We start from the raw sequence: 22167 nt of genomic DNA, 5'->3' as shown, positions 1-22167 counted from the left end.
GAACATTCCATTACAGTACTTTTAACGTGCATTTTTTAGAGTTCGTCCCTATTCACTTTCATTGTATGGAAGAGAACACGAAGAACACTCTACTAAACCTCATGCATGTTTGGAATGACATGAGGGTACATAAATAAAAACAGAAATTTTATTTTTGTCTTGACTAACTCTTTAGCTAAAAAGTTAGCCAATCATAACCGAGGTCCTTGTTGTCTAGAAGTCTTAAAGTGACAGTTCCAAAAAATAAAATCTTGCTAAGGTTCAGTGAAAGGTTGGAAAATGGTCATTTAAAACTAAATTATGACTGTTTATGGTGCAAGAAACCATGACTAACATTATTAGTAGACTTCAGAAAATAAAGTGATGCAAATGTGTACAATTATGGCCTTTTTAAGCAGAGCAGGATGTGTTGATTCCAGTTAAACTAGTTAGGTTCTTATCTTTGATGGCATAGTGTATATTGAATAAAAAATAAATAATAATAATAATTTGCTTTTTTTCCACTCTCTATCATAGTACACTCCCTCCAGTAATAACAACACACCCATCCAGGGATTCTACATCTACTATAGGCCAACAGACAGCGACAATGACAGTGATTACAAGAGAGATGTGGTGGAAGGTGAGATCATGGTGTCTTTCTTCTGTTATTGCTCTTAGTTCACGGCTTCTTACACAATACATAAACAAATGGATGTGAAATATTGAGATTTCATTCTTTGAGAAGAAAAACTCTGTAAAATGATAAGAGAGACATGAAACAAACACACAGCTGTACAGGAAATAAGTTGCCTGGGACAGTGGTCAGTTATAGAGTTTATCAGACATTACACACAAGTATTTGACAGATAAGTGCTACAATTGACCAATCAGAATGAGGTAATCCAGAGAGCCGTGTAGTAGGAGTGTGTAATGTATATTCGGTCTCAGAGGGGGCGGGACAAAGAAAGTGTAATCTGTTGATTGATGTGTAGTGAATTCTGCACTCAGAGTAATGAGTCTGTGTAAAATGTGTTTTTAATAAATGGCTGCCATACTAATGGGCCTGAACTGAAACCCAACACTGACCGCTCCGAGAGGGATTCAAGTTTCTGAGAGGAATGCTAACTGCCGCCGCCTCTCCTCTGCCTCCTATTTTTACTTTTTACCCCCTCTTTCTCTCTGTTCACATCGGCCCCTCAAACCTCTCCTCGTCCATCCAAACAACAAGCTGTCAGAAACACGCTGGGCAGATAAGATGACTTCATACGTCTCAGAGTTTACAGAAACCTCAGGAGTGTGTCCTGTAAATTGTTGGTCTTAAAGTCAATGTGAAATGCTGTTTGAAACCCGTTTTACTTTCATAATCTGACAATTTTGTAAGTGAAACAGGAAAAAATTTGACATTTATTTTAATCATAAAAAAAAAATTGATTGGATCATGAATTAGGATTTGAATTATGAAAGTAAATAGGGTCATTTTAACCCTATAAACCCTAATGTATCATATTTCATACACTATTTTCTAAAGCCTCTAAATTATCAACATGATCAAAACATTGCAGAAAAACCTGTTTTGCACAATATATTGATTGATAGTTTAATTTTTTTAGCAAGTAAAATACCTTTTAGTATAATTCAAAAAATATTTTCCTATTAACGAGCCATAACAATACTCAAACACTTAAAAAATAAATAAAAATTATATATATATTTTGTCTAAAGTTTCAATGTTCTGAGACCTGACTGGCTTATGTCAGGCTTCACAGGGTTAATTTTATGCTAACTTTAAATGCATAATAAATAAAACTGTCCTTTAATCATAGATTTCAACTTCTTTTATATTAAATTAACAAAATTCTTTAGTCAAAGTGTCTGTAACCACATGTCCAATCAGATGTAACCGCTTTGATTAATTTTGGTAGGTTGATTCAAACCTTTGTAAGTCTTTTTGACTGATTCATTACAAGAATCGGTTCATAAGAGTCATTTATTCCTGAATCAGACTACACTAGCTGTGCTGTATATTTATTTTAATGAATACCCAGCAAAAAAAATGCTATAGAAGACATTTTTATTTATTATATTTGTATTATATTGTTGTACTCTAACTTTTTATCTCATCACATTCAATTCCGACTGAAAACTCGCAATTTATATATCATTTATTTTGCCGTGTCACAGTTGATTCAGCAGTGGTGCTGAATAACAGTGTGGGAAACACTGATATGTTGTGTGCGCAGAGGAAAAAGTGCACTAAAAAGCCTGTGATGCTTTTTTCATGTTTGTGTGAGTCTGTGTGTTTTGCGTTTTTCTCTCTCATTATGCAGTACAGCAGCTGGTCATTTAGTGTACACCATGCCTTCACTGTGTTAAAAAGAGAAGTGAGCTACACAAATAAAATATTGTGGCACAAACTGTAATCAGAGAGCTGGCTTTCAACATACATGAGTGACTGTGGCGAGCGGCTGCTACGATGTGTGTGTGTGTACTCAGGGCCCTGAGTGTGTTCAGTGGGAATACTGGAGCCAGGCCAGAACAAACGTTAAGCTGCCTTATAAGGAGCTTGTCTGCAGCAAAGCAACTGTCTGAATCCTTCTGGGACACTGTGAGAATGAGAGAGTGTGTGTGTGTGTGTGCGAGAGAGAAAAATGAGATTGAGAAAATGAATTGTGGTTTGGAGAGAACAACACATGCTTTGAGAAAAGCTCTTCTCATTCAGCAGAGTCACTCTCACTGCCTCTCTTTTCCCGCCTCCTTCGCCTAGGCTTCAAATTCTGGCACTTGATTGGTCAACTCCAACCCGAGACGTCGTACGACATCAAGATGCAGTGCTTTAACGACGGCGGCGAGAGTGAATATAGTAACGTCATGATCTGCGAGACCAAAGGTGAGAAGCTGAAGTACCGTCACAGGAATGCTATATTTAACGTGTAGACAGGAACCCATAAAGCCCCTGCAGTAATGACAGAGGAAAGAGAGCTATCGTTTTATTAGTAGCTAGACAAAGAGAGACATTGTGCTGTGTCTCCTTGACATCATTCACTGATAACTGCCCTAATGCAGCACTGTTGAAATCAAACCAGAGCGTCATTCGCAGCCAGAGCAAATAAAAATCATGGAGTGCAAACAGACCTGCTGCTACCACAAGCTTTAGGACTGACAACAGTTGCATTGTTATGTGCCAGCACTTGCTAGTGGTGCTTTATTATTGCTTATACTTGGGTTAGAGATTAGAATAAACCCCTAATCCTAAATTTTAGAGCATTAGTGTTAAACGGTGCATAATTTATCCTGCCCCACTAGTTCTACAGACATGAACGATTCATCAAATCATGCAGCTTGTTGAGGAGAGCTGTGTGTTTCTAAGCAATTGAAACAATATATACATATACATACATACACACACACACACACACACACACACACACACACACACACACACACACACATACATACATTACATTACATTACATACAGTCATGGCCAAAAATATCAGCACCCTTAGTAAATATGATCAAAGAAGGCTGTGAAAATTAATCTGCATTGTTAATCCTTTTGATCTTTTTATTTTTAAAAAATCTCAAAAATCTAACCTTTCATTGGATAATAAGAATTTAAAGTGGGGGGGAAATATCATTATGAAATAAATGTTTTTCTCAAATACATGTTGGACACAATTATTGGCACCCCTAGAAATTCTTATGAGTAAAATATCTCTGAAGTATATTCCCATTCGTATTCACAATTTTGAGCACTCCAGGGTGATTATGAACATGAAATTATCCAGGCTTCCTGTTTCACAGAAATATTTAGGAGGGAAAACAAAGCCCAAATTCCCTTAATCATCCATCACAATGAGAAAAACCAAAGAATATATTTCTGATGTGCAGCAAAAGATAATTAAGCTTCACAAATTAGTGAAGTGGCTTTAAGAAAAGAGCTAGAGCAGTGAAAATTCCCATTTCCACCATCAGGGCAATAATTAAGAATTTCCAATCAACATAAAATGTTAGGAAACTGCCTAGAAGAGGACGTGTGTCTATATCGTCCTAATGCACGGTGAGGAGGAGAGTTTGAGTGGCTAAAGACTCTCCAAGGACCACAGCTGGAGAATTGCAGAAAATAGTTGAGTCTCGGGGTCAGAAAACCTTTAAAAAAAAAAAAAAAAAAACTGTCAAACAGCACCTACATCACCACATGTTGTTTGGGAGGGTTTCAAGAAAAATTATCCTAGCTCATCCAAAAACAAACTCCAGCATATTCAGTTATCAGACACGACTGGAACTTCAAATGGGACTGGCTTCTATGGTCAGATGAAACTAAAAAATGAGCTTTTTAGCAGCAAACACTCAAGATGGGTTTGGTGAACACAGGGATAAAAAGTACCCCATGTGTACAATGAAATATACTGCTGTATTTTTGACGTTGTGGGCCTATATTTCTGCTGGAGGTCCTGGACATCTTGTTTAGACACATGGCATCATGGATTCTATCAAATACCAACAGATAAAAAATCAATAATTGACTGACTCTGTTAGAGATCTTATAATGGGCCATGTTTGGATCTTCCAACCGTACAATAATCCAAACACTAACCTCTAAAACAACACAAAAATGGGTCACTGAGCACAAAACCAAGCTTCTGCTGGCCATTCCAGTCCTCTGACCTGAACCCTGTAGAAAATGAGTGGTGACCTGAAGAGAAGATTTTTAAAAAGTCTTTCTTTCAGAGTCATAAGCCATTAACCAAACCAACCAGTTACGAGGTGAATCAGAATGTTACAGAACTTTGATTTGAAGCAAAAAAGTATTTTAAAATCATACAAAAAAGTACTTTGTGCTTAATGTCTTCAATGAGAGAAAGAACTACAAAGCATTGTGAATTACATAACTGAATTAAAAACAATGGAGAAATATAAATATATTGATTTAAATATGTTGTGTATATAGAAACAAAATATTGCAAAAGATACATATTATGCATAGAAATATTATGTAGCTTGAGAGGGCATGGACACTGACTCTACGTCATTAACAGCAATTCATGGGAGTGGGCCGTTGCTAAAGTTTTCTTACAATGCAATTTGGTTGTTACAAATATCTGATTGTTGCAGATTTCTCTGTAGAATTATGAGTAATGTAACTTTTCACCTGGAAGAGGTTCACAAAATAAGTTGAAGCATGGGCAGATGGCTTCGACAAAAGCAATACGTTTGATTAGTGATGTTGATTAAGTAATTTGAGTTATGTAATCAGATTACTTTTACTAAGTAACTAGTAAAGTAACACATTAGTTTTACATTTACAAAGAAATATCTGGGTTACTTTTTCGAATAATTAATGGCAAATAACTTTGTTTTCCCATTTATTCACTCACACCAAAATCCACTCCAATCATTCTATCATCTGTATAGGAGTGCACTAAAACACTTCAAACACCTTATTACCCACATTTTGTGCTGATGACAGCATTTGCATCCTACACACTGTACACACATCCTAGCGTATGTGCAATAACCGAAGTATACTTTGGGCTTTAAGTATTGTGTCAATGAATTTTGCCAGGGCAAGCAGCATTTCTTTTTGTAAATGTTAAAAAAACACTAAGTCAGTAACTAATATAAATGTAGAACTTGTGACATATTCTCTTGAAAGACATCCAGAGGTTTCATCCCTTCAAACTCACTTTCTTCTGTTTCTTTCCCTTCAGCCCGTCAACTTCCAGGTGTGCCCAGCCAGCGCCCCATAACCCCTCCAGGCTTTTTCCCCGCAGATACACCCAGCCAGCCGGGCGGCCTGCTCTACCTGATCGTGGGCTGCGTCCTGGGCGTCATGGTGCTCATTCTGCTGGTCTTCATTGTCATGTGCTTGTGGAGGAACCGACAGCAGAACAGTCTGCATAGTAAGTGTCACTTCCTGTTTACTTCCTGGCCTAGGTTTTAGTTTTTGTCCATATACTTGTTGGGGCTGCTGAGAACCAAAGTACTGAATGATTACTAAGAAAACTATTGAATTTCCATCACTGTAGTGTCCATAACGGTTACAATGTTTTTTTAAGGTGTATATTTTTTGTTGCTTTTGTAAGTATCAATTTCTTTTGCAGCTACTGTTGTTATTATTATTATATTTAGATATGTAGTAATGAGACCAGCAGCGCTGTGTTGTTTTAGTTTATGTGGTATTTCTGTAAGGTTAAGAGAGGTTATGTTATGTCAATAAATTCTTTATGAAATTGACTTAGAGTCCACCTCCTGATCCAGGCCTGGTTTTCATTGCCTCTTCTCGACCGCCGGCCCTTTGAAGTTTTCTTTCTTTCTGTCTTTTTCTCTCTCTCTTCCACTCTCAATGAGATTGAGTAACAGAATAAACAGTGCTGGCCACAGCGGTGTGTATAAGTAGTAACACAGACACACCTCCCCCTGAAATAGGCCACAAATGGGCCTGCTGACTTTAATCACACACACTCCGGTTTGCTACCAGTTGGTTTTTCATGTGTGTTTGGCAAGAGCATTAGAATTTCATATTTGTGCTTTTTCTTCAGCATTTTTAATGCAATATTGACATCTTGACTATAATATATTAGTGTAGTTATGTTTTGTGTTAATGTTTTTTAAAAAATGTTGGCTTTTACCATTTACTCTGCTGTTCAAAAGTTTGGAGTCGGTAAGATTTGTTTTTGTTTTGAAAGTCTCATATGCTCACCAAAATTGATTTGATAAGAAAATACAGCAAAAACATTAATATTGTGAAATATTATTACCCTTTAAAAGAACTGTTTTTAATAGTATATTTTAAAATGTAATTTAATCCTGTATTGGTAACTTTTCATTTTCAGCTTCGTTTCTCCAGTCTTAAGGTCACTGCACACCGAGTCCAAAATTTTCGCACGTAAAAAAATAAAATAATACGACCTCACGTTGTGTCAATCATGTTTACACACGTCCGTCATAAAAAGATTCGGATCAGGTTCGATTTTCTGCGTTTTCGCATCCGTAGCAAGCATTTTGATACGAAAGGATGACAAATACGAAAAATAAACAAAATGAAAAAACGCATACGAAAATTTCAGACTCAGTGTGCAATGACCTTTTTGTGGCACATGGTCCTTCGGAAATCAATCTAATATGCTGATTTGCTGCTCAAGAAACATTTATTATTGTTATCAATGTTGAAATGCTGCACAGTTGTTTTTGTGGAAACTGATATATTTTTTCAGGATTCTTTGATTAAATGGAAATGGAAAGCATTTATTTGAAATATTTTGTGACATTATAAATGTCTTTACTGTCCTAGATGAATAAAAGTATTCGTTTCTTGGGGAAAAACCCCGAACTTACCCAAGATTTTGAATGGCATAAAAGTTTGAACAGTTAACAAATAGTTTTAGATAGAGTTCAGCATGTCACACAACAGTCATTACAAAACATACTAACATAAAAAATGTTCTCTATAGAATTCGACCCTCCAAGTTACCTGTACCAGTCTGCAGAGATGAACGGCTATGTTCTGGAATATTCCACGCTGCCGGGCTCCAGCCATGTGAATGGAAGCCTACACACGGGCTGTGGACACACCGCTCCCATGATGCCCCAAGCCTGCCATCACCTCCACCACAAGCTGCCCAACGGTTTGGCTTTGCTGAACGGATCAGGAGGCCTCTACCCTCCTGGGCATCCGCACACACATGACGCCTCTCTGCCCCACAACACCACGGAGTACGATCACTCACACCCTCAACACCTTCGTAACGTGAGTAAATGTGTGTGCACGTGTGGTTGTATTTAGACTCGACTAGTAATCGAGTAGAAATAAAGTGCCTGACGTTGTTGGCCTCATTGGTTCCCATGAAGTTTGTGTGTTGTAGCTGTTACTGTATTGTGGAATGTTGTATGAACCAATTAGCATCTGGAACCATTATAAATCCATTTTACAGAGCAGTGTAGTACATAATAGGGCCTTTCGCACTGCTTTAGTTCCAGAACTACAAGTACAGTACTAAAGTACTGGGACGATTTTGTGCGAACTATTTCCCAGTACCATTTAAAGGGTTGCATTCGCGGCGTTCAACGATGTAAACAAAGAAGAACAACGTTAACAACAGGAGGATGGCGGATGCTGTGATTGGAGCTGTGTCTCGCGGGTTTCACAATAATGGACATGGATTTTCGACGTATACGTCAAGCGATTGAAAGAACGGAAAGGAGAACTAAGAATCTCCAACGACAATTTGCAGTGTTACATTTCATTGAGGCTGATAGAAGCACAAAACGCCGTAGACGAAGTTTCCAGGTAAATGCCGTTTATAAATGCTCTCAGTATGATACAATGTTTACACAGTATATGTGTACACGGTGTTTTAAATCATGGCAGGTGAGGGCGTTTTCGTACGTGTTTAGCCAATCAGCGTACACTTACGTCACGGATAGTTCCTAGAACTGTTTTAGACCCTACTCTGAAGTAGGAGCTAATTTAGTTCCACCAAACGGAGTTCCTAGAACTAAAACCGTTCCTAGTTCCCGCGGTGCGAACATGCCAAAAAGTGGGTAGTTCCACAATTAGTTTGGGTACTATAAAAAGGTTCCTGCGGTGCGAAAGGCCCTAATGTAGCATGGTATAATGTTTTATTCTCTAGACATATTTAATGGATTTACTGGGTAGTGTGGGTAATGTGTATTTTCTTTTACTTTGTACGGTTATTTCATGGTTTTTGATTATTCATGTTGACATGTATATATGTATATGAGCATATTCTTATGATCATGAAGACTGCATTTACTTGATCAAATATATAGTATTCTATTCCATTTTATGATTTACATCTCTTGATTCCTGTGATGAAAATCTGAATTTTCAGCGTCATTATTCAGTGTCACATGATCCTTCAGAAATCATTTCAATATGCTGATTTACTGGTTAATTATTATCGAGACTTGATTATTAATAATGGTTCTTATTATTTAAATGTAATTTAAATGTAAGTACACAGTAGTTAAGGCCACCTAATATAAAGTGGGACCGAATGATTTCTGAAGGATCATGTGACACTGAAGACTGAAGTAATGATGCTGAAAATTCAGCTTTGCATCACAGGAATAAATTGCATTTAAAGATATATTAGATTAGAAAACAGAAACTTTAACTTTACCATTTAACTTTAAATCATATTTTTACAATACAGTGTAATACAGTGTAGTATAGTGTAGCATGGTACTTTACAGTATGGTGTAGCATCAAATATAGAATAGTAAAAGGCCATGTCCATCTGCTCCCAGGTATAATTTTTCTTCTAGTGTAGTTTAGTGGTACTGAGAGTAAGAAACAGTGCTATAAAATACTTCTATGTGACTGGAAGTGAAATACGGCTAGTGTTATATCTGTTGTGTGTTTGCTGTGGCAGGGTGGAGGGATATACACGGCTCTGCCCCAAAACGACTCGTCGGACTGCATGAGCTGTCAAAACTTCTGCAACAACAACAGGTGAGAAAGAGGGAAATGTAATACTGGAAAAGTCAAGCCCAGTAGCTTGTTAATGTTTGGTGTTTACATGCCTGCAGAATTATGTTTTGCTCAGCACGCCTCCAGTCAGCAAACCAATCATCTGTTCCATCTGGTTCTCATTTCACCCCTGACCTGAGCTTATTCTGTTCTGGGCTAAACACACACACATACACACATGGCGACTCCCCTCGACGAGGCTTGTTTGTGTACTCTAGTGTGTCCGGCAGTAACAGTTTACACTGAACGCACCCTTGCTACAGTCTTAATGAGCGCAGTGTTTATTTAGCCGCGGCCAGCGGGAGAGCTGAGGGAAATCCTTCTGAATGGAGCTGATATCAGCGTACCAACTAACCGTGTGCATCTGTGTATGCTTTATATCCCTGACTACTTCTTGAGTGAGCATACAGTTATCTGCATGTGTATTTATACTCTCAGGTATTGTTTGTTTATGTGTTTATGTGAGCGTGTGTGTGTGTGTGTGTGTGTGTGTGTGTGTTGAAGTCTCTGTGTCTTATCAGCATGTGCAAACACACAGAGACACAGGCTGTTGAGTCTGGTCAGGCAGCGTAGAGTCTCGCGGAAATAAATCTGTGATCTCAGATGCGATCAGAGTTTGACATTGCAGAGATGCTTGTTTCAGCTGGTACACAGGCTCAAGCTGTACTGTAATGGTTTTATTCACAATAAATAAATAAATTGTTATCATTTACACACCCTTATATCCTTCTGAACCTGTATGATTTTCTTTGGTAAAACACAAAAGTAGAAACTTTGAAGAATGTTCATGCTGCACAGTACACTAGAAGTATATTGTGACAAGGGATGGAAAGTTCACACTTTATTTTAAGGTTCAATTCTCGCTATTAACAAACCATTAACTACAACTTTTTCCTTAATAACCTCCTAATTTGCTGCTTATTATTACTGCAGTAGTTGTTAAGTTTAGGTATCGGGTAGTATTAGGGATATAGAAAATGCTCATGCAGAATATGTGCTTTATAAGCACTTATAAACAGCCAATATGTTTATAATAGGCATGCTAATAAGCAACTAGTTAATAGTGAGAATTGGTCCCTGTACTAAAGTGTTACTGATGTAAACACTTTTGTGTTTATAATAAATATGATAAAAGTGGTATACATGGTTTAAATACATTATTTATTTATTGGTTGATATTGGATATTGTGCACATTAATTTAGCCTTTTTTTACATTTATATGTTATTCGCTGTCATCAAATACTGTAAAACACTTAATAATATTTAGGAAATATCAAACATAATATTAATTGTTCATACTGTCCATAATAATGTTGCCTAATGCCTAAATGTACTTTACCTGATCTCAGCTCTTTTATTTATTTTCATAAAATAATTTAATGTTAAAACATAATGTTACCTGAATGTTGTTAAATTTTAACTAAAATAATAATAATAATAATAAAAATAATGGAAACATTTCTCATTTTCATTTGGTTTAACCTGATGTACTAAAAAGTTCAAACTGAAATCATATAAAAATGATATGGATATTAACAGACGAACAAAAATTACAACATAACGGCATGACAGCATAAACACATAAAAATAAAAATGACAAAATGCACACAAAGAAATTACTAAAACTTTAACAAAAATCAAAATAGAAAATATCAAAATAAAAACGAATTCAAACTGTTAATAAAAACTATAATAATATCTTTGATACTGAAATAATTAGTTTTAAAATTTAGAAGACTTAAAATCAAATTCATATAGTTCTCGAAATATAGTGAAATATACAGTATATTCATATGCACCACTTTTGTGACGCTTTTTGGTCAAAAACCTCTCCTGCTGGCAAAAGAACATGAGTTTATATCTGTGTTTTCATAAGACTATCTGGAAAATGCTTAGTTTGATGTTTGGTTCTAAAAAGTTCAAGTTTCAGCCTCGACACGTGCGGTGGCCCTTATTTACGTCTTGCGTTTGTGTTTTGCGAACAGGTGTTACACAAAAACCAATGGCACTTTCTCGGGCGGCACTCTCCCTCTAATGCACCGCGTGGTAGCGCGCCAACCCGACGGGCTGGAAATGATGCCCCTCAACCCCGTTTTGTCTCGCTGCCATGGACGTGACAGCCCGCAGCTCAACGGCTCCCAGGAGAGAGATCCAGCCGAAGAGGCAGAGGAGAGCAAGGCTCCTCCCCTTTCCCAGAATTCCCCTTGTCTGCCAGTGGAAACAAAGTCCACCCTCGAGCAGCAGAGAGGTGAGAGAGTTTCAGGGCTATAAAGAGCTCTCTGATTCATTCCGCACTCACTCTGAATGAGGAAAGTCAGTGTTTCTTCTTGCTCTTCAGGAAATTACTGCATTGGCAAACTGTAAATTACCCATCATGCAATATTATTTTACCTGACTAGACTGCTGCATACTGGAGTTAGTGCATAAATCTGTTTGTGTGTGTGTGTGCAACAGGAGTTCAGCCCGTGCAGCATGAAGACTCGGAGGGTCCTGTGGTGTGTTGGGAACGGCTGGGACTGCCTGATCTGGACTGTAAGGAAAAAACAGCCTGGATCTCTACTGGAAGCCTGACTGGAGATCTCATCCAGCCTACCATGCAAGAGATCTGAACCAGAAAACACTCGTGCATCAAACACACTAAACACAAGAAAGAGAACGAGAGAAATTGGGAATAGGAACATGAACAAGTTAAAAAAAAAAAAAATGAAACGGCCAGTGATGGATTGGTCAGAGACATTGTGTGACTTGAAATGGACACTAAACTGACTGCTTACAGAGCTGGAGAAGACTGACAAGAGAAAGAAGGACGGAAGAGACGTTTAGGCAAAAATGATGGAAGACTCAAAGGCTGAAATGATCTCACTTGTGAGAGGACTTTTAAAAGTAAAAGCAAAAACTCTTTAGATGACTTATTTATTTTTTTGTAGTAGTAAAATATTATTTCATATGAATGTATCTGTTGTAAGAAAAAAGTTTGTCTTTTATATTATTTATGCTTTTTTTTTTGATGATGATGATGAGAAACTTGTTATTTTTTGTTGTTTATTTGACTTTATGTATTTTTTTTTTTTTGTTTGTTTGTTTGTTCCACACAGTGTGGAGTTTAGCCATTGTATGTGTAAAGTTTTGTAATAATATAAAGAGAAGATTAAGTATTACACCTATCCATTTCCTCCTCTGAAGTTTTAATGCTATACAGGGAAATATTATTTTGACAAATATTAACAGTTTCATATGGCCCCTCAACATGGTTTATTGCACCCCTAAAACACACATGTAATCCACAGCTGGAACCTAGGAAGTCTGCAAGCTCGCATCTAAAACGTTTGGTTTTGTGGTCTTCACCTAGCCTAAAATTAGTTCGCTCCCACTATAATCAATAAAGCAGTCTGTACCATCGGTGCCTGAGGGATATCAGAATTATCTGCTCAAGTATCCGGTAATTGCAACAGGTCTTTGAAGTTTCCCACAGTCAATCCCCGCAGCCCCCCAGCCACACCTCCTCGCTGCTCTTTGTTAACCATAAACAAACATGCGAGTGCTTGAATGACCTTTGACCTTTCTATACTGTGTTGAAAGGCACTGGTCGTGTTGACATCACGTGAGTGTTTTGGTTTGGTTACTTAGTGGAGCTCATTACTGCGGTCTCCTTATTTCAGCTTCAGAGGTGGTTTGTACTCAAGTTGACTGTCTACATAAGCAGATTCCCAAAGGGTGGATTGTGCATTGTCATGTTTTACAGCTGATTTCAGACTGGCTGGATTAAGATGATGTGTTTGCATAATCCCATCTGTCGTGGGATATCACATCAGGATTTTTTTTTTTTTTTGAGACTTTCAGACCCCAAACATCCTCCACCATCATCCATAAAGAGCATTTACTGATACTGGGCTTCAAAAATGTCTCCTGAAATTTGCACTGATCGCTGACAACTACAATGATGATAAAAATGAATTATATGTTCCCTTAATGTCATCTTGACCTCTCTATTCACATAGAGACTCCTGGCTACACCCTTCTTGTAAAAGCACATTAAAAGGCAAATGCTCTCCATACACAGCTCTGATGCATACTCTCCATCTATAGCTCATCCAAAGCCGACTCTTAACAGTATTATAAGAAAACAGATAAGCTAATATTCCTGATATAAAGTACATCCACTTGCTATTTTATGTTTATTAAAGAAAATGTTTTCATGTCAACATTATGAGTGTTTTACAAGTTTTTCAGTATTTCCACAAGGGGCAGTATAGCAGGAATTGGTGTAAATTATTTATTTTATTATCAGTTTTCGCTGTTGTCATGGTGGAGAAACAATTTGGAGAGAATCTTGTTACTAAACAAATTAAAGTCAGTGTTTATAGCAACTTACCTAAATATTAATGCAGACATTTGAATGCTATTTTATTGTGCCCTAGAGTACTGAGGTTTGTTACTGCCAGAAGAATGCAAAAATACAGAAAGTATTCTACAATTCACTCATTTGACCACTGATTGAAAAGAACGATTGCACCCACATCTCACCATCACAAGACTTTTTTAATAAATTGTTTAGAATTTCACTGCTAAATGTTGTTAATAAGTCATTGATGTTCCATTTTACCTTGAAAATTAGCTTAATTGTTCTAAAAAACAGACAAGGATTTATTGTACGTGGTCTACTTTAATATTCATGAGCTAAGCCTTTGTCGTGTTATGACATTATAACTTGCCTAACCATGACTGGGATGTTGAACCTCTGTGTATTTTGGACTGAGTTCTAAGTAAAGTAGGCTGGTTGGAGTGGATATTGGCTAACAGAGCTGTCAGCTTTTAGTTTCATAGTCCTCAGTAAACCCAGTCAGTGTTCTCCAATTACAGTGCCAGCACTGCCACCAGACACTCAGGCCTGCTGGTTATTCCCTTCAAACCTTGTGACATCATGATGCTTCCATCTGTCATTCTTGGTTGGAATGAAAATGAAGATGGAGGAAAGACAGCAGGTCTTGCTGTTGCCAGATTGTGGTGAACCGTTTAGTGCACAATCCAGGCCACTTCAAGGTGGTTTCCTGAATTCTGGCTGGGCTTACGGTGTCTGGATTTTAAAATTTCCCTTCTGTTCCACTGGGATTCAGCTGGAAAACCAAAGCCAGGATCTAAACAACAGGCAAAGGTAGGGTTAGAAACCTAAAGCATATCAGATCACGCAATGATATCGAAGCTTATCCTCCTGGACCTGTCAATTTTGCTTCAGTATTGTGAAGATGACTTCTAGAGCAGTGACCAGTATAACTTGAGCCACAAAGGCATTCCTGCAGCTCAAATAATAGAGCAGGACTCTAGTAACGCCAAGGTCAAGGGTTCAATTCCCAGGGAATGCAAAAACCAATCAAATGAATGCAGTGCACTTTGTTTGCAAAATGTATAAATGTGGCCAAGGGAATCAGAACCTTTTGGCAAAGTACTAAAACCATTTATGTAAGTTGCTAAAAACATACTCTTCTACCAGGATGGGCAACTTAGGTCCTGGAGGGCCACTGTCCAGCAGATTTTAGTGCCCTGATCAAACATACATGCCTGTAATTTTTAAGCAATTATGAAAACATATATTCTCAGAAAAAAAGGTGGTTACTGGTGCAGTAACTGGTACACTTTTGTACCTTTTAGGCACCTTAGGTGTATCTTTTGAAAAGGTACTGCCCCAGTGACAGCTTTTGTATCTTTGTACCTTGAGAATGTAGGTAAGATTGTTGACTAGGGATGGAACTAAACTCTGTAGGTCAGTGGCCCTCCAGGCCAAAAAATGCCCAACCCCTCTACTGAGAAAGAGTCCAGAAACAAGAGATGGGAAAAGGATACTGAAGAATAATAAAGTGACTGTGGCACAGAGAGAAAGAAGAGAGATGTTGACAGAGGTCTCAGGTCATTTGATGAAATGAAGATAAGGTTGAGGACCTCCTGATAAAGACCTGCTTCTGTCTGAAGTCGCTCTCTACTTACCCAGCCTCAACCCTGTCCTGTTGCCTCCTGCACAGCACTCAGACCCCTTATTAAGGGCACCATGGGAACAAATGTGCCCATTGTCCACCCCAAAAATTCCTCCCCCAGCCTCTGAGAGGACCTGTTAGCGCCCTTTCCAACCCCCTCCTCCGCCCACCATTCTTTGCCTGTCTCTTTGGCACACCCTGAATGAATGTAACACTCATGAATTAGGCCGCGATTCTTTCTCTTTTCTTGTCTCTTGTTCTGAGAGTGGCCTGATTTGACTCGGCTTCCAAGCCGTTTATCCACGAGAGGTTACAAAACCGCATAAAGACTCTGGGACTCTGGCCTTGCCTCAGACCTCTATTATTTTAAGCAAATTTCAGCCCCATAATCAGTGTTGTACAAATAAACTACCATTTTCTTGACCGAGATCTCCACAGCCGACAGGAAATGTATGCAAGACTTAGCAGATCAGCTGATGATTGGGTTGTTATTCCATATGGGGTTTGAATTATGGATGGCTATCACTATATTTCTGTTGTGTGGAGGGGATAAAGGTCTCGTAATCTTAATTTACAAGCTTTCTGTTATTCCTGAGGTCAGACCTTCTGAGTTCCATGTGTCTGTGTTTCTGCTCATAATTAGACCAATGATGACAAGTCACTTATACGTGCTGACAGCAGCAGCCGTTACCTCAGTCAACCTTTACAACATTTTCCAATCCCAGTTGACGACGTGTGAAAGTCAATTCCTTTTTTTTCTTTCCTTGTGGGGTGGGAGAAAGAGCGCAATGCCTGTCAATATGGTCACTTAGTGTATTTTTGCCAGGTGTGATATAATTGTTTATCCTGGAACAATATTCCTATTAACCAATCATGCAATTCCAAACATGTGATATTTCATTTATTCTGTGGAAACGAAAAGGAGACAACTGAATGAATATTTTGATGGGTGAAATCCATACAGTGGCAGGACATTGTGGTGCACTTTAACACATAATAAAGCACCTAAGAGTGTCAGCAAAGCTCATTGATCATTTTCAAGTGCTCCAACTGGTTTTGGTAAAAAACAACCCACTATTTAATGGAATTTAACAGTAAAACTATGGCAGCTACTATTGCTTTCCTGAGGGCTATTTAGTGTCTCACACTCCATTCCAAGAGGTGGCAAGAATGCACTCTTCATTCTGCATTTTTCTTTTTCTTTCATCAGCTTGTTTGGCACCAAAACTTACTGGAGTAAGCCTACGTAAAAAAAATAAAAATAAAAAGATCACTGAGTGCAAGTACCTTTTTGCTGACAAACTTGGGTGCCTTTTTAAGGATCTCAGAGTACTGCCACTGTCCCGAATTTACCCAACCACATATTTTGGAAGAGTTTGGAATGACATGATGGTGAGTAAATGATAACATAATTATCATTTCTGGGCAAACTATCTAAGGCATATCAACCTATCATTTCCTCCTGATTGTGGGTTAAGGGTTGCGGTTTGCAATAGGGTTAGAACTACGTTTGCTGTTCCAGGACCATCTCCCAGAGTACCTGCCAAAATCACAGTCATCAGTATAGTGAGTCATATCAGAAGTAGCAAAAAGACTGAACAGTTCTCCCTAAATAAATTTGTTGTTCATAATTTGTAGGCATATCATTTTGGATGTGCTACAATTGTGGTGCAGTCCCGTTGCCTGAGAATAGCGATGGCCAAGGCTGAATTTCCCATCATAAAAATAACTGAGTTATGTGACCAATATTTATATCGGTAGTTCTGGTTTTCTGACTGATCTATTGCAGCATAGAAGCCCAGACATGGTGGTTTATGGATCCATTACTCAAGGCCAAAAGCTGTTTATTTCCCACACTAAGGGATAGTTGTGTTCCCGGTGGTAACCTGCAAAACAAAATATTTAGCTACTCAGATATTCAGAGACAGATTGACTGTGTTATTGGCACCTCAGATGGAATTATGGAAACTTGGATGATGGCTGTGTACGTGGTTGAGTTAGTTGGATGTGAATATCGGTTTAGTAGAAATTAAAGATGTTTTGATTACAAAATCAATGTGACCAACACAGCAATGAACAGCAGTTTATTTGTATTCGAAACTCATTTATTTAAATGTGAATATGTTAAGCCTAATTGAATCGCAGTGAAATTACACAAATATTGTATACTGTCACATAAACTGTTCATGATAGATCACTCTTAACAATCTGTGATTAGTTACATTATAGTTACTTAAACTGCTGCTTAATCGCTGGATGGGGGTGGGGATCCTGACCCCCTGGATCTCTCTTCCTCATCCTGCAGATGCAGCTGGGTGTAGTAAAACCTAACCTTAGGCGGTTCTTCCATGTCATATAAGGCCTGGCAGGTGTAGACCCCCTCGGCCTCATCCGAGACCCCCTCAATCACCAGAGTGGTTGTGTTAGTAAGCAGGGAAATATCTCCCAGGGTGCTGGCTAAGGCCAGGAGTTTGGACCCCTGGCCGTGGTTGTAGGCCAGAGGCTCATTTCTCTCTGTACCAGGCCTGGAGAAAACCCAGATGAACAGTGTGGGCACGTTGGATCCACAATGAAGGTGCACGGTGCTGTTTACTGTAGCCTCCACATGTTGCTTGATGTACTCGATTTCATCAGGGTCAGGGATTTCATCAGGGATATCTAGACCTAAGCACACACAAACACAAGCCAACAGTAAATTTGTCAGAAATTCCAGAAATCATGTGAATTCTTCACATGGTGAATCAACCCTTGATGGGGTTCACCAAATTAAGATAAAATGACTACCCATATACGATGCGTTTTATCTTAATAACCCCCTATTATCAGACACTTTCATCTTCTGAATCAATTGATCATAATAGTTGCCAAATGCAACTTTGAAAAGGATATTTGTGCATTGGCATTGGTGAACTAAAACTTTTGCTTTGCAAGATGCATCCCATATTGTCGCTATAAATGCAAGCCATGTTGTATCTATCAGTGAAACAAATTTAAATCTTAAACCTAAACCTTCAATTTTTACAGATAAGTGCCAAACTTAATATTAAATGGCATACATCCCTGTTCAATAAAAACAGCATATGCTGGTTAGGTATGTTTTGAAGAATGGCTGCTGGTTTGAGCTGGTTTAAGATGGTCCTAAGCTGGTCATGCGCTGGTCCTAAGCAACTAGCTCCTGCTCAGGACCAGCACATGGCCAGCACTTGACCAGCTTAAACCAGCTCAAACCAGCTCAAACCGGCAGCCATGCTTAAAATCATACCTAACCATCATATGCTGTTTTTTTGTTTTTGTTTTTTTCAACAAGGACAGAAGACATTCTAATTTATTTTACCAGGTTTGCAAACTTTGCATTAACTTTATCCGATTAAGATGACAAAAGGGCCTCAAAACATTTGAACTAAACCCTGTAGAGTTCTAATTGGCTTGGTTTTTCTTTCATCATAAGCATTATTCTCCCCAAGCAAATATGACTGCATTAATAACTCAAAGGCATAAACAAAACTTCCTATTCAGCATATCGCTACTTACGCCTCCCCTTCAAACATGAACTCTCTGTCCTCTTGCTTTATATCAAGAACGTTCCTGACACATTCTGTCCAGAAACCTAAAACAGACATTATCCTTTATCCTTCATCCTTCATTGTTGCTCCTTACCTTCTACAAAAACCAAGAGGAAGCAACAGAGTAGAGGAAAGAGCCGCGCGATCCCCATGGTGCCACAAACTTCAGGAAATGCTGAAAGCAGACCTACACACAACAGGCATTTGGACAGTTTCTCTTCTGTCCCATCTAAACCAGAACCTTCTGATGAAGAGACTACTGGGACTCAGATAACAGACAGAGTACTCCATCTCAGTTACTTTAAATAATTTATTAGTGCCTTACAGTGCCCTGGTGTGCCTCGTATGGTTTCTTTCATTCTCTGAGGCAGAGAGAGGTATAGAGTATCTGGAGGTGACACTGCATCATTCATTATTGAGCAGGTCGAGGTACAGGACTTTCTAAAAATCCCATATGATTGTTACCTGCTCAAGTAAGAAGTTCAGAGCAGTTCAATGAGAAGAACAAACATCACTATATACTATTTACTTGGGTTACTAGATAACAATCTCTTCTGTGCACATGGATTACTGGAAGTATGAGTGTTCACGCTGAAACCAAGGCCTAGTGGTAATGGTCTCATGAAAATACGTATAAATATTACGCCAAAAAACCCCTGAAAACTCGTGGTACTGATACGCAAAAATGGACGTTTTTGGAGTGCATATAATACGCAGTTTTCGCGTACATATGATACGCATCTACACCACAACCCTAATCCTACCCATCGCGTAGCATAGACACGCCAAAGTCAATTTTTGCGTATCAATACCACGAGTTTTCGTTTTTATTTGGCGTACTATTTATACGCATGCTTTTCATGAGATCGGGTTGTAATGAACACATGTAACTGACAAGAAGGAAGTAGAATTACAATGAATTCAAATTCAATCTCATATGTACCATAATCAAAAAAGTAACATTTGTCTAATTTCTTCTTGAAAAGACTTTAAATTTTAACGTTTATAGATAGATAGATAGATTGCCTTCCTAATTTACTTCACTAACTAACCTAATGAGGTCAGGATATTACGAAGTATAAGCCCATACCAATCTATCTATCTTTCTATCTATCTATCTATCTATCTATCTATCTATCTATCTATCTATCTATCTATCTATCTATCTATCCATCCATCCATCCATTTTAAAACGTTCAAACTGCAAGGCTTTTAAACAATGAGACTGTCTATCATTCTTTATCTTTGCTTCAATTTAACATTGCTTCTCTAAAATTGACATCCAATATTACAGTTCATATCACTGTTCGCTTTTATATGTAAAAGTTGAGTTCCACAGAAGAAAGTTCCCCAGAAGAAAGAAAATCTTACAGGTCTGGAATAATGCAAGGGTGAGCACTTTTTGACTGGACCTATGCCTGAAATTTGAGTCGTGAGACGTTTATATCAATTTTTGCTGAGCTATGTTGAAGTCAGTTGATTCTCACATATTGCACTGAACAAAATGTTCTTTGGAAGGAACGCCACAATTCTGCAAGTTCACATAAAAAAAGACAAAAGCAACCCCTGCCATTTTATTACCGCAGATGCTGCATCACACAACGACAATGATGAAAGGTAGATAAAAGGCAGAGATTCCAAAGCGGAGTTGATTTGTGATGAGTAGGATGAGTGGGCCTGCTTTAGATGGGGCGGACTGGCCGACCAAATTCCTTACCGGTGAAACACATCCCTTATTAAAGCAGTCTGAGACTGCGGAGGCCAGACACATCTGCTCCGGCAGACCTACAGCCCTGGGAGGGGAGGAGAGAGAGAGGGAGGGAGGGAAGCTGGAAAATGTGAGCAGTAGAAAAACAAAATGTTTTGGGGGTGTTTTTTTTTTTTCTCGAGGGGGGAATGGCGATGAGAGGAGATAGGATTGGAGAGATCGGAGTGGAAGGTATTACAAGTCTCTGAGTCTTATCTGGGGCCTGTTTGCTGGGTAAAAGCTTTCAGGTGTGGCGCCCTTTCAACACAGATCCGGCTGTGCCTGGCAGGGGGGTTGGCAGCACTTTAGAGTGAGCCCCGGATTGCTATGAAGAGCACAGGTCTGTTGGAGCTGCTGTCCTTTTAGAGAGAAAAAGTTTAAAGATACAGTAATGGTATCAGATGGTAATACCATTTTGATATATATATATAAATTTAGATAAAATAAAATTTAGATTTAATTTAGATTAAATTTAACATTAAATATACAATGCTAAATGACTAAATATATATCAAACTAAAAGTAACAACACCACAAAATTTATTACATTTTCAAGTAGCATGATGGTACCATTCAGTTTTTAAAATAGTGCTTCTAGTAATTTGCTAGGAACACTTACATCATATTGTTTTTATGTGTGCAGTGTGTACACGCAGCTCTACAGCAGAGGCAATAATCACTTTAATAAATATTCAATAAATGCTTTTCCATTACATTTCTCATTCTGTTTCATTATAAAAGTCTGATTCATTTGATGGAATCAGTTTGATCAGATGGTTCAATGTGAACATAGCAGTTAAAAACGGTTTACTCTACTCTGCTTTGTTAGCAGCTTGTACCTTTTAATGGCAGCTTGACTGTAGTTTAATATTAGATCACTCTGACAAAAAGTGTAGAAACAATTTTCAGTTACACTTTATTTTGATTGTGCACTTTAGACATTCTACTAACTATAAATAACTTTGCAACTACATGGCAACTAATTATCATTCATTTGCAACTACATGTCTACTAACTCTCAGTTGGGTAGTCAAATAAGTTGAAATATACGTGCAAAGATTCTCATAGTCAGTATGTTGTATGTTGTGGTACCATCAAAGTAAAGTGTTAGAAGATATTAAGCATACAGTCAACTAATACTCTAATGACTTCTAGCTGACATGTAGTTGCAAATTTACTTACTGTTAGTAGAATGTCTAAAGTGGACTATCAAAATTGAAAGTGTTACCCAATTTTCAGTGAAAAATTGCTAGTAAATTCAACAGAAAATACAAAAAAGCAAGTAACAAATTGAATCAAATATGACATTTTGAAGTAGAAAAACTAAAATCGTGTTTTCTGTAAAACATACTCCAATAAATCCTCATTTTTTTTAATAGTGTAGTAACTGTAGTTATGGAAGCAACAATGATG

The 22167-nt window shown here is 38.0% G+C and overlaps 1 protein-coding gene across 1 annotated transcript in view; it reads left to right on the top strand.

Moving 5' to 3' along the window:
- The window catches only part of cdon (cell adhesion associated, oncogene regulated), a 43999-nt gene extending 31357 nt beyond the window's left edge, over positions 1-12642 (top strand). Inside the window, 7 exon segments of the mRNA XM_058751317.1 lie at positions 517-622; positions 2747-2869; positions 5693-5884; positions 7436-7731; positions 9380-9459; positions 11464-11726; positions 11933-12642. Of these exon segments, the coding sequence (XP_058607300.1) occupies positions 517-622; positions 2747-2869; positions 5693-5884; positions 7436-7731; positions 9380-9459; positions 11464-11726; positions 11933-12087 (1215 nt within the window). The 3' untranslated portion in view covers positions 12088-12642.
- Positions 12643-22167: the final 9525 nt, after the last annotated feature.

This window comes from Onychostoma macrolepis, chromosome 18 (genome assembly GCF_012432095.1).
Source record: "Onychostoma macrolepis isolate SWU-2019 chromosome 18, ASM1243209v1, whole genome shotgun sequence".
Taxonomy (NCBI): domain Eukaryota; kingdom Metazoa; phylum Chordata; class Actinopteri; order Cypriniformes; family Cyprinidae; genus Onychostoma; species Onychostoma macrolepis.
The sequence above is the reverse complement of the archived record's forward strand: the minus strand, read 5'-3'. Positions and strand labels throughout refer to the sequence as shown.